We start from the raw sequence: 13,901 nt of genomic DNA on the forward strand, positions 1-13,901 counted from the left end.
GGAACAACTAAAAAAAAACATGAAGAACAGCACAAGGTGTTGACCTGGCCTCCAAATTCACTAGATCCCAAACTGATCAAGTATCTGTGGGATGATCCACAGAGGCCCCTCCCCTCAAAGACCCCCCCACTAACACAACAGGACACCCTCAGAAGGCCTATGTCCATTTTACACAATATTAGGAAGGTGGTCATAATGTTATGGATGATACAGACAGGAATCCATCTCATTCAGCCATTTTTTAAAAAAACAGTTGGGGAGTCTGATCCGTGCCAGACAACAGGGACTGTCATACATCGTGTTGCCCCCAGAAAATCTCAAGTTTGGGACGATCCCAGAAACGGATGAAGACAACCTCCAAACAAAGCCAGCTCCATAAAGAAACTGTTCTCCGTACAGGTACAGAAACACCTGAGTGACCTACTCAGAGCTCTGATATCAGATTCATTAAACTCCTCTGAGAAGATCTGAAACACTGAATCTATAACAGAGGCCGTCTCACCATGATGAATCACATCCCTGCAGCCTAAACAGTCCAAAACACTCACAGACTGATATTAATATATTTGGCTATGCCGGGTACCGTTTGTGCCTGGATATTCATTCATTCATTCATTCATCTTCTATAACCTCTTGTCCTCTGGAGGATTGCAGGGGTCCTGTAGCCTATCCCAGCTGTCATTGGTCTAGAGGGGGGGTCCACCCTGGACAGGTCTCCAGTCTATCACAGGGCTAACACAGAGAGACACTCACACCTACGGCCAATTTAGAATCACCAATGAACCTAACCAGCATGTCTTTGGACGGTGGGAGGAAGCTGGAGAACCTGGAGAGAACCCACACAGACACAGGGAGAACATGCAAACTACACACAGAAAGGAACCAATCGGCTCATGGATTAGAACCCACAACCTTCTTGCTGTGAGGCATCAGTGCTAACCACCACACCACTGTGCCGCCTGTGTTTTGTGAAATGTCGTTGTGGTTTGACCTTCAGGGCCACCGTAACAAAGGCCTTTGAGGAAATATCAAAAGACTGTTGTCCTTCAATGTATGACTCGTTGCATCAAGACACAGTGATGCGTCAAGGTGGAGGTTTTTGCAGAAGCGCTGAGCTCTAAGTACCTCATGTCACGCTGTGGCCTACTGATGATGTGCTGCAATTCTAGAGACCTGCCCCAGGACTCTAGTGGCATTTTTTTTATATTTCGTCAACAGACACAGGGAGAACATGCAAACTCCACACCACTGTGCCGCCCGTGCCTGGACATACGTTAGCTAAATAACATTTCTTAAAAACTCACAAAGCAACTTCCAAAAATAAACTAAACTGCAGCTGCTGTCCCTCAAATATCACAAAACATTCATCATTTTAACAAGAAAGTATGAAGGAATTAAAGATCCCAACTTCTTATGAGCGTGTTCTAACCTGCCGTCTAACCGTCATCACAGGAGCTCGTGTTAAATAGCAAACAGCAGAGAGGAGCTCCACCAGTACAGACCTCATGTCATCCTGTTAGTTTTTGTTTCTTTGAGACGGCTGTTTATCACAGAAAATCAGATTCTGAAATAAATCAGAGAGTTATTTTATGTCCTATTCATGCTGCACGCGTCCAGAAGAACTGGTAGGACTCCATAACAAGTGGAGGCCAGAATAATGTGCAATTCAGACTTTTTAGGTCAGAATTCAGCCGTCCACATTCACCTGAAGGACAAAGGACAGTCTTTTCAGGACGACAGCATCCACACATTAGCCAGGGACGAAAGGAGGGAAGGTCTGAACACCTGTCCCCAAAAGGTTTCACCCCGGTTCACTCCTTGTTTGGAGCCTCCGGCTGATAATCAATTGTTAGAGAAACAGAAATTGGGGAAGATCAAAATAGATTCCTCCAACTAGAGGTGAGAGTTTAGTCATTGTCAGACTCCAGTCATATGAGTTTCAGGTGAACACCACGCACAGATGTTCCTAATAAACCTCTAACCCTGACACCAGTCATTTAGAACTGAAGACTTGGATGAAATGTCTCTAAGAAACCCAACAAGTCCATGCGTCCTCGTTTCAGCTGATGTGTAATTCACCGTTTTCCACACAAGAGGGCGCCAACACTGCACTCACGTCCCTGTTACACCTGTTTTCTCTGAGGGGCCACAGCACTGGAGCATCACATCTGCGTCTCGACACTTAAGATCTACAAATAAAAAACTGTTTCCTTTTTCATTTTGAGTCTTTTATAGGAGCTGCACCAGTACAAACCTAAACTCACTCACCGGATCAAAAGGAGAAAGATGAAAATGTGCACAAAGAGCCGAGGTTAAGTCCCTCTGGTATGGCCCTCATGCATCATTATCCAGCTGAACAGGTTTGACTTAAAAGCTCAGAGCTGGGAACCGAAACAGGAAAATGTGCATTGCAGACATTAACAGAGCAGATGAGTGAAACACGAGGATTACCTGCTGCAGACTAATGAGGCTCTGAGCCGCCGACGCACGTCGTCTGTCATGTGATGGAGCTGCTCCTTTTATGTTCCTCTCCTCTTCCTTCATGACATGAGCTCGAGTCGAAGATTTTTCACCTGAAGACATTTTGGATTATTTTGGATCAGAGATTAAAATAAAACACTAGATAAATATTAAATGTTTGTGTATGACGTGAAAGGCTTGATGAATTCTTGGAGGAGAAATGATTTGCGTAATGATTATTTCTTTTTGGTGAGGGAGGCTCAGCCTGGACTCAGGGCGCGTCGTGTGCGCACAGAACAGAGGGAGAGAGAGAGGGAGGTGGATGTTAGGTTTAATTTGATCATCACAAACTCTTCGGATCATAAAAATAAAACCATCATAGGTGTTTATTTCCAATTAAAAACGAATCTTTCCTCAGGCTGTGTATGTCTGGTTGATGGATCTGAATGGAGAAGGATGACGCACGTCTTGTTATAAATATCCGTGCACATTTAAGATCTCATTTAACATCAGTACAGTCTTAGATGACACATCTAAACGACTGGAGCAGGAGATTTATTTTAAAGCCGAGGAACAAGTCAGTCATTTCAGGATCTGAGATGAGCTTCTGGTAAAAAATAATAAATACATAAAAAGAAATAAATCTGGTTGTTAAATATTCAAACACGAAAAAGACAAAAACACAGTTATTTTCCTGAAGGTCTTACCTCAAGTCTGGATCCTTTTCACGACGGCTCAGACACGCCAGGGTGAGACATTTGCGCCAAGAATGTGCGCAAAAATAAAAAAGCCTCAATACGGCAAAAAACTAAAAAACAAAAATAAAACAGTCACAATATGTGGTAGACAGGTTAAAAGAAAATTATCTGAATTAAATGATGTTTCGCTGATGAATCCAACTCGCCTATTTAAGCTGTAAGACTGAAAAGAAAAATGGATCCGCCACATATTTCACCTCCTGCATTTTGCGCTCTTTCCTCCTCCTCCTCTCTCTCCCTCTCTCTCTTTCCCTCTCTCTCCTTTGCAGATATTGAGTGCGCATCTTCTCCTGGATCCTGTGTTGGACCCCTCCACAGCTCCACAGCTCCACGGCGGACAGAAACAGGGTGGGGATTTTTCTGAAAGTTTGCAGCTGTTGGAGGTCATCAGGCGTGAAGGAGTCTTTACATTCAGGTACAGAAAAAAACGCTTTTACTCCAGGAATGTGACGAATGTGTTTAGCTTCCATCTGGGGGGGGGGGGGGGGGGTTAATATGCTGTGAGGTGTGTCCACAGCTCTGAGGGGATCTGTGCGTCAAAAGGCTGCCGTTGCGCATTTCAGTTTGACAGTTGAAACATCTTCTTCATTAATTCAGTTGAAGATTATTTCTCTCACCCAGTCTACCTGCTTGTTAAAAACAGACGTTTTTCAGGTATAAATGTTCAACATGAACAACATAAACAACATGAATCTGTGGAGGAGTTGGGTGACGCAGCTTCTGGAGTTCATCTTCCTCCACAGAGAGGGCACCGTGTCCTGATTCATGCACGTCAGGCTGCAGGGAAGGATGGGAGATTATTTCGTGTTGGCCTTGGTCTGCTTTGTTCTGAAATGACTCATTCTCAGACCCAAGGGCATGTGTGACATTTTCTCATCCGAGTATCTCAGGCCTCCATTTTGTTTACATGACATAATTACCTGCATCCTTTACGAAGGTCGTTTTTTTCTCTCTCTCCTGTAGTTTAGGGACTGATGAAGGTTTGATCATTTGAGCCTCAAATATCTGCTCTCCATAGCTTAAAGACAGTAAAGAGGAGATGTTCATGATCATGTTTTTGGTGATTTATGCTTAAAATTATTTGGAAAATCTTTAGTGTTAATAAAAAGGTGTAATGCCTCATGAATAACTCCTTTTATGACGATAAAAAATGGTACTTTTCTTCTTTTGGATGTTAACGGTGAAAATTTGGGTTGAGCTGAGGGAAAGACGCCCTTAGAGAAGCAGCTTTGGGACTGTGAAGTCACTGGTTCATGTCCGTGGCTGGGGGGCTTTTATGAAGCATGTAATACCTCCCCAAGTATCCAAGTGTGAGTTCTAACTTGAATGGGTTAAATGCAGAGAACAAATTCCCTGTACAGAATGTGTGTGACATATGAGCTTTAAAGTTTTTGCGCCCTTTAGAATTTTTTACATTTCTGTATAAAAGTGATTAAAAACGTCACACAAGGTGTAAACTTAGACACAAAGAGAACTCAGTCAGAAACATACTTTTGTATTTGGAAAAGTAAGGTTCCAAAACCATCTCTAAAGAGTTTGGAACCCACAAATAATCCACAGTCAGACAGATTGAAGACGACTGTTCCCCTCCACAGGAGTGGTCCACCAACAAACATCACTCCATCATAGTCTGAGAGGTCCCAAAGGAACCCAGGGGAACTTCTAAGCAGCTAAAGGCCTCTCTCTCATTGGCTGATGTTAATGTTGATGAATCCACTGAACAACCATGGTGTGATGGACAAAGACACTGCTCTCCAAGAAGAACATTTCTAAACATCACGTGGACAAGACAGAAGACTATTGGGACAATGTTTAGTGGACAGATGAGACCAAAGTAGAATAGTTTGGTTTAAATGAGATGAACCAACACTGCATCATTCCAGCATCAGAACCTCATCCCTCCATCAAACATGGGGGTGCTAATGTCCTGGTTTGGGCCTGTTCTGCTGCATCTGGACCAGGACGGCTTGTCATCATTGATGGACCAATGAATTCTGAATTCTACCAGTGAACTCTAAAAGAAAATGTCAGGACATCTGTCCATGAGCTGAATGTGAAGAGAAACTGGGTCATGCAGCAAGACAACGAGAACCAAGAACACAAGTGGTTCTACAAAAGAACGGTTAAAGAAGAACAAGATGAATGTTTAGGAACGGCCAAGTCAAAGTCCTGACCTTAATCCAATAGAAATGTTGTGGAAGGACCTGAAGCAAGCAGTTGATGTGAGGAAACCCACCAACATCTCAGAACTGAAGTGGTTCTGTTCTGAGGAATGGGCTAAAATTCCTCCAAGCTGCTGTAGACCACTGATCAGCAGTTACCAGAAACAGTTAGTGACAAGGAGGTCACAGCAGATACTGGACACAAGGAGACTCTGACTTTTCCAAGTCACATTTATGTAGAAATGATTAATATAACTATATAAGTGTGATTGTGTTCTCTTTGTCTACATTCTAAAGGACTTAAAAACCTTTAAGTGGTGCTGCATTCATGGCAAATAAAGCTGATTTGATTTAATTTTGGGATTTGCTAAAAGCATTCTGAGTCGACTGCCTTTAATATTCTTTAGAAAAACAAATGATAACCTTGACAATCCTCAGGGGCGTGGATGAGTTCTGCTCTACAGTTTTATTATTATGGTAATATGTTTATATCCAAGCTTTTTCACTACGAAACAGGAGGATGTCTTTTGTGTCTATAAGTTATTAATCAACAGAACAGTCTGCTAGATCTATGGTCTGCTGCTCTAAACTTGTAAATCTAATGCAGCCTATACACATGCGTAGCATCTTTCCCTTTTCCCCCAAACTGTGATGCATGTTTGATTTTTCCCTCTGCGTCCCAGAACATGAGCAGTTCACTGGAGAGGGTCGTGGCCCAGAAGAAGGAGGCCATCGAGGCAGTGATGGATATGTTTGAGAAGGGGGCCGAGGTGCTGGCCAGCGCCGTCGGGGAGCTCTTCCCCCTCTGCGAGGCCGCTGCTCCCGTTCTAAAACTGGCCCTAGACAACGTCCACAGCAAAGAGGTCTTCTACGTCAAGGAGCAGTTCCTGGCGGTGAGGAACAAACTGGACGTGCTCTCCAGCCAACTGGGAGACATCGACTGCGAGATCAAGAAGAGCCGAATGGACTTCAACTTATTCTCTGTGGAGGAGAACATCAGGAACCAGTTTCGGAAGTACATGGACATCTTGGAGGCGAAGCAGCAGTTCAGGGAGGTGAAGACCAAACTTTTTCTGGAGCACTTTGCCAAAACTGGAGGAGATAAGAACTTGTTTATCCTCTATGATGCTCTGATGGTCACCACCTGCTTCGGAGAGTCGGTTTTAGAGCTGGTGGAAAGGTACATTTTCATATTTCATTATTTTTATAGATTCTCGTTGTAGGATCAGATCAAAATATAAAGACAAATGGTTCTGTTTTGCAGGTATGTGGCGAGGAACCGCCGTCTCCTGGAGGACTTCTGTGTTCGGATGAAGGAGCTCTTCTGCCTGGGCCTCATTGCTCTGCTGGGCCACTGCGCCTTAACCCAGGGCCAAGACGAGGAACAGGACAAGATCCAGGAGTGGAGCGCTAAAATAGAAGAAGTGGAGTCCAGGATGAAGGCCACCATCGAGTCTTGTGTTGCTGCCTTCCCGGAGCAAGCCAAACAAGACACCCAGCGCCTCCTGCTGGAAAAGGAAGGAGAAACCCTGCAGGAGACATCTCAGCGGCTCCTGGAGTTCTTGGTGAAAAAGTACGACTGGGTCAGCTGGTCAGTGCGGCTAATCAACCACTCAGGAAGCACCTACCGCAACTGGAGAGCGGGGGAACACTTCCACCACGTGGCAGGACAGAACTGGTTCGAGGTGCTCCAGGTGAACAACATCAACCTGGTGGTGTCGTTCAGCACCAAGCCCCAGCCCGTGCCCCGCGACTGCATCCAGCAGGCGATGGAGGGTCAGGGGAAGAAGGGGAACGCCCCGGCGGTGGTGGAGGTGTTGGAGAAGCAGCTGTGCGGGTTTGTCGTTCACGCGGTCAGTCGCCACAAGCAGTCGGCGGCAGCGTGGAGCTTCCCGGAGGACTGTCACTACTGGGAGAGACACAAGAACGTGGCCGTGTGCGTCCACTCAGAGTGAAGCTGACACACGGTTTACGGTTTTAGGATTTTACAGCAAAAGATAAAATAAAAACAGGTAATCTAGGGGGGTTTAGCTGCAGGACAGAGCTGAAAATAGTGGTGCACTGATCTGATACACTGGCTCCATCAGGGACGTCATTTTCTATATTTCCCTGCAGTTACTGACTCCAGTACCTTAGTTTTTCTTTATGCATCTTAAATTATTTGCAACGACCCAAACAGTGGGCTTCAGCTGGGTGATGTGTCTTCAGTTTCAATATCGCAAGTAAGTAAAAATGCTTCAGGGGATCTATTAAAATAAAATATTGAAATAAAACTTAAATATTATCAGCAGTACAGTTAAAATATTAATTGTGAAGTATTTTGCACAAGTCTTTATTAGATTATTGATGTTGTAAAGTGTCAGATACATTTAAGATGTCAGATTAATGAATTAATGGTGAGAAAAGAAAGAAATACATTATTTACCTTTTGTGAAAGACTGGATACAGGTTTGAGCCACAAATAATTATTTAGATATTTCACTAGCTGCTGGAGTCACTAATCAAACACAACGTTTGATTAGTGACTCCAGCAGCAAGATCAATTCAGTGAAGTTAAACGGAAATTATAGCAAAGGAAGGAATTTTAACTCACTTTTGGGGACATCTGCTTGAGGTCAGCCGATTAGAGACAGGAAACGAAAGATAAGAGAGGAGAGAAGGAAGGAGACGGTCACTACATCCGTCTTCCATAAATACATCTGACCAAAGATAAGATAAGATAAGATGAGATAGGAGCATACAAGAGTATAAGATAAATTGATGCAGGTTACATGAGAGATTGAACAGAAAGGAAAGAGAGAAAGGAAAGAGCTGGCATTCAAAATCTTAATTATAGAAATGCCAAAGGGGCATAAAACAGCTAATAACATGCTAGACAGTAGTAGCACTTGAATGCATAGAGAGCAAGAGAGCCTGGACCTGTAGCAGCAGAACGCAGCGATGGTTCAGTATGAGGGAGGGTGTCTGCATCCTGAACTCAGACTGGGAGCTGGTAGCTGAAGGCTCTACCTCCTTATCTACTCTTTGATTTCCTTTCTGTCACTTTATGCAAGAACTGCATCCTTTAGATCCAATGCAGTAAATCATGGAGAATGAAGAGGAGCACTGAGATCAGGTTAGAGCTCAGCAGTGACAAATACCTCAGATTTATATGGATAAAAGATATCAGATCAGTTCATCACTGTGAGAAACAAACTGATTCAGATTTAGAATTTATTTAATTTAACCACAAATGCACTTTTTTTATGAGCTGCCAGTGTTCTGTCAGCTCTATATGTTTAATAACAAATATTAGATGTGAATTTATTCTATAAATACTAACCACTTGCATCTATGTAATGCCTTACTAACAGTTTAACAAATATTACTCTAGGCTTTTAGCTCAGCTGCATGAGCCCCCTCCTCCCGGGAAACACATCCTGCACCTTCAGCTCTGAGGAGATGTTTTTTTTTTTTTTTTTTTGCTGAGGCTGCATCCACAGAGCCGTGCTCCCATTTCATCTCCGCTCAGCACGCTGGCCTACATAGCTGTGACAGGGATGTTTCCAGAGGCCTGGAGACGAGACGCCGTGCCTTGTGTTCTAAATACAGTCAAAGCCTCCAGAGAGGAAACCCAAACTGCCGAACCTCACTGCTGACCAGTGCCGTGCCTGAGATTATGGAAAGATTTCTGTGATTTCACATTCTGCAAAATGTGTTGATGGCAAAGACTGAGCTGCTCTGCAGGTCTTAACCAAATGTGAACAATTTTTAATTATTTATGTTCCATTCCATTCCATGCTTTTATTCTGGGTCTGTCTGATTCCTGATTAAACTCTTTAAAACACAACAATGCCTTTTAATTTTTCAAAATAATTTTACTATTGTTTGCACATTAAATGAATTATTTTTTATAAATTAGTAAATTCACCATGTTTGGCATCTATGTACACTGATCAGACATGACATTATGACCACTGACAGGAGAAGTGAATAACATCGACCATCTTCTGCTGGTAAACTTGGACCTGGCATTCATTGGCGTGGATGTTACTTAGACATGTAGCACCCACCTAGACCAGACCAGGCACCCCCACCCCATAGCAATGACACTCCTTGATGGCTATCCGTGATGCCTATACAATATTAGGAAGGTGGTCATAATGTTACGCCATGATCAGTGTATATATTGTAAATCAGAAAGTATTATTCATGTATTTTTTTTACCACATCAGCTCCAACAAATCTCAATAAACTCAGTGCATGATGATCCGTGGTCAGTGTGACTGTTATTCTTTATGACAACTAACGACCAAACACAAACAGTAAATGGACGTGTAAACACATCTAATCTAATATCTGCCTCTGTTTTCTTGTACAGATGTGATTAACGCAGCGCTCTTAGTGCCTGATCCCATTAAAACGAGGCAGTGCACCATCAGCAACACTGACTCCCGCTAATTGAATTGATATTTACACATAAGTCAGCGTTTCCTGACCGCAGCCCAGGTTTGATAGTCTATGAATAACCTCTGGCCGAGCTAATATCCTGCAGACGAGCAGCAAAGTGCTTGGCTTAGCAGGATGGCGGAGCTGGGTGTGGGCGCCGAGCGGGTGGAGATCATTTCTTATCTCGGTGGATCTGCAGGGCCCGAGGCTGCTGGGCTGCTCTGTCGTAAATCTGTCAGAATCTATCCAGAGCTTCCTGTGATATACAGAACAGCTCAGGAGGACGTGGACGGAGAGGAATCATCACGAGGTTTACTTTGCAGCAGACACTGAATTAAAGATCAGACAATTCATAAATGTGTAGATGAGGACAAAATAATAACTAGTCCATTATAATCCTCAGGATTTTAAGTTCTATCACTATTTTTTGAACGCAACTACTTTCAGGACATCTATAAGACACAGGATCAGGCATAACATTATGACCACCTCCTTGACACTTCAAGGAGTGTCATTGCTATGGGGTGGGGGTGTCTGGTCTGGTCTAGGTGGGTGCTACATGTCTAAGTAACATCCACACCAATGAATGCCAGGTCCAGAAGTTTCCCAACAGAATATTAAACTGTCACAAGATGGTCAATGGTCATAATGTTATGGCTGATCAGTGTGTGTTGAGTCTGGAAAGACGTACAGTATATGCATACAAAGGAGGAAGAAGAGGCAGAGAAAAATAAAGTCATGAAGGAGAGACAAACCTGACAGCAGTATTAATATAGTCATGCTAAGCTAAGCTAACTGTCTGTAGCTTTATGGATGTGCAGCATTAATAGGTGCTGAACATGGGAACATGTCAGGCTTTAGCTTCCTGTTGCTAATCTAATCTAATCTAATTTAACTGGTCATTTACATTTTAACATGATCACTGCATCAAGCTCTTAAGAAAACAAACTGATGTTTGCTGCAAAAAATAAACGATGAGTTCAAGTCAAAATACTTAAATCTTCCTTCTACAGGCAACTTAAGGCAACACATTCCCTAAATCACTCACAGATTAAAAAGAAGGAACTGATAATGACATGACAGCCCAAGACAACAACATCCACGAGGAATAAGAAGTGCATGAATTTATGATTCTTCTGTGCTGAGGGATTAGAAACTATAACCTTATCATTGCCTCTTGTAATATCAAAAAAAAACAAAACAACAACAACAACTGAGGATCAAAACAGCAAGAAACTCCTCCTCCTCCTCCTGAGAACAATTCAACAGAATCCTGCACCTGCTCCCTCGTTGGCTCAAAGCCTTTTAACATTTAGACGTCCCAGACAGGTGACTAACGTGCTCCAGCGCCCCTGATATATCTGTATCTCTAATCCTGGGGTTAAAAAACAGCAGAAAACTCGGAGCAGACAGTGAGAAAGGGAGCGCCAGACGTCGGCTCAGCCTTCAGACACAGAACCGGTCTCAGAGACCAGACCACTGACATGTCACAACCATTAAAAACCACAAACCTGCTGTTGGACTGCAGGCCTGCTCACATGTCAGGATTTCCATTTGTGGTTCATTTAATCCTAAATCCAGTGTGGTGAATATTTAACATTAACATCAGGAGTGTTTCTCTGCCCCCCCACCACCCCTCCCCTCAGAGCAGCAGCTCCCCGAGCTGTAAGCCAGAGGATTCATTAGTGGTTGTGTGGGCTCAGCCGAGGTAACAACTATTGATCCGTGAGGCTCATCTCCTGCATAAAAGGCTCTGGCTGTGTTAACACGTCAATCCTGACCGTCATTACTGGAAGACTGAAGCATCCGCTCACTGACCAGGATCTGCTGCATCCATTTCACGCTGCAGGGTTCTGTGGTCGAAGGAAAGTTAAAAGTGAGGTTTTCAGAAAGAAAAGAGTGAGATCTAGTGAGGAACTGGTACCACAGGGGGTTTGCAGACAGAGGGCGCTGTCAACATATAGAACTAGAAGATAATGGACTCAAGAAACCAACTCCAGACAGGAACCATCAGCCTGCTGCTTCATTTTAAAGCATTTTCTCAAGAGGTCAATTTAGAAACATTAACAACGAGATGCTTTTCAACCTATTTCACAATGTTGATTATTTATTTGCAGTAAAAAGGCTTCTCAAGCTTTGGAGAATCAGTGCAAATGCAATTTTTATGACACTTTCTCAGAGACGTTTCCCTTTCTCTGCTGCGTCGTAGAGCTATGAGTCAATAAAGGGGAGTTTTAAAGGAGGAAGCGTGGCATTAAGAGTGGAAAGCCAACATTGTGCAATTCTGGAAACAATAAACAGAATTGCCCGCCGCATCCCCCACGTGCTCTCCTTTCCATCAGAGTGAATCTCCTCATCCAACAGGAGATAGCAGCCAATATCAATATTTCATAAACAAATGAAAGACTGGATGGAGGCTCGCATCAGAGCGGCCCTGGAGGGGAAAGGATCGATCAGTGGTAGGATAGCTCCTGCCCCGCCGCTGTCTGCCAATCCCAGCTCCCCGCGCGGGATAATGCTATTACCCATCAGTCCGAGTGGACCATCGACCAGCCTGCTGCTCTTTGAGTGGACTAATCCAATAAAAAGCATTAAAACATTTGTTCAGTGACACACTGGCTGCAGGTCTGAGCCCAGAACTAAGGACTGACATGAAGAGATTTAGATTTAGAGTCAAGGAAAAGGCTTTAGGACTGATTCTGAAAGACAAATAATAAAGACACACACATACACCGATCATGCATATCATCATTCCTTGTGCCTGCAAAACAGTGGAGACATCAGAGAATGGACATGGGCCTTCTGAGGGTGTCCTGTTTTTCAGTGGGGGGGCCTTTGAGGGGAGGGGCCTCTGTGGATCATCCCACAGATACTTGATCAGTTTGGGATCTAGTGAATCTGGAGGCCAGGTCAACACCTTGTGCCGTTCTTCATGTTTTTTTTTTAGTTGTTCCTAAAGTGTTTTTGTGTGTGTGTCTGTGTCAGGCTGCATCCTGCTGGGGATGTCTGCTGCCATCAAGGAGTGTCATTGCTATGGGGTGGGGGTGCCTGGTCTGGTCTGGTCTAGGTGGGTGCTACATGTCTAAGTAACATCCACACCAATGAATGCCAGGTCCAGAAGTTTCCCAGCAGAACATTGAACTGTCACAAGATGGTTTAAATGTTATTCACTTCTACTGTCAGTGGTCATAATCTTGTGGCTCATCTGTGTATGTGTGACATTTGTCAGGCTGAACCAATCATATGCCTGCCCTTCATGGGTTAACTTCTAAATGGAATGATGTGCACTGGCTAAGTGGTGTCGTTCAGTCTTTATGCAACTTGTTTGTTAGCTGTTAGCTGTTAGCTGTTAGCATTAGCGGCTACCTCACCATCTACTGCTGCATCAAGGAGAATCTTTAATTTATTGTGTCTCAGTAAAAAGCTGGACAGAAAGTAATACAAGCTACAGAATCACATTGAGGTGACTTGGTTTTATCTTTAGAAATCCAACAAGCTGTCCACCTGGATCAAGGTGAGGCCTTCCATTCCAAAATAGCTGCCACATGAGTCCTCTACGTGCTTCAGTAACCGTACAGCTGAACCATGAACACTAAACTCACCACAGACGTCCAGCAGGGTCGTCCTCAGAGGGGTTACAGAGCACATTCAGCAGCAGGACATATATACAGCTGCAAGATGGCCGACTCTTTACCAATTATCCAATGAGAGCTTGACAAATCAAAAAGGCCAGCCCCTGAAAGTGAAACGTTTCAAAATAAAAGCATGCAACAAACGTGTTACTAAAAATATGCAAGTGCTGGACATAAAAGGCTTTAATGGTTTTACAGGTTTTGTTTTACAATCATTATCACCCTTTATCCTACGGTAAATGACTTCCTTATTTGATTGTACTTTGTGCTGGACTGCAGCCGTCTTTTAAAGTGAAACCTCTGTGACTGGGCGTGCAGCATCCTGTTAAATACCCTCCATCCTCATGTCAAGGTTCAGAAGACAACAGTTTTAGACATTTTCTTTTTCAATACATTCTGAAATTAATAAAGTAACCTGTGTTTTTTATTTTTATATTTTAGCAATGAATGCCTTACAGATT

General features: G+C 43.5%; 1 protein-coding gene across 1 annotated transcript; it reads left to right on the forward strand.

The window, feature by feature from the left end:
- The first annotated feature begins 5,649 nt into the window (after positions 1 to 5,649).
- On the forward strand, positions 5,650 to 7,431 carry rpz6 (rapunzel 6). Its single transcript, XM_084557913.1, has 2 exons — positions 5,650 to 6,560; positions 6,645 to 7,431. The coding sequence occupies exons 1-2, from the start codon at positions 6,067 to 6,069 to the stop codon at positions 7,333 to 7,335; spliced, it is 1,185 nt and encodes a 394-aa protein (XP_084414039.1). The 5' UTR covers positions 5,650 to 6,066; the 3' UTR covers positions 7,336 to 7,431.
- Positions 7,432 to 13,901: the final 6,470 nt, after the last annotated feature.

Source organism: Chelon labrosus, assembly GCF_963514085.1.
Source record: "Chelon labrosus genome assembly, chromosome: 12".
Lineage (NCBI taxonomy): Eukaryota > Metazoa > Chordata > Actinopteri > Mugiliformes > Mugilidae > Chelon > Chelon labrosus.

Bases quoted from the DNA above. Each gene is read 5' to 3' on its own strand.
- rpz6 (XM_084557913.1), top strand. From the start codon at position 6,067: ATGAGCAGTTCACTGGAGAGGGTCGTGGCCCAGAAGAAGGAGGCCATC. The intron at 6,561-6,644 runs GTACATTTTCAT...TCTGTTTTGCAG, and splicing joins GTTTTAGAGCTGGTGGAAAG to GTATGTGGCGAGGAACCGCC.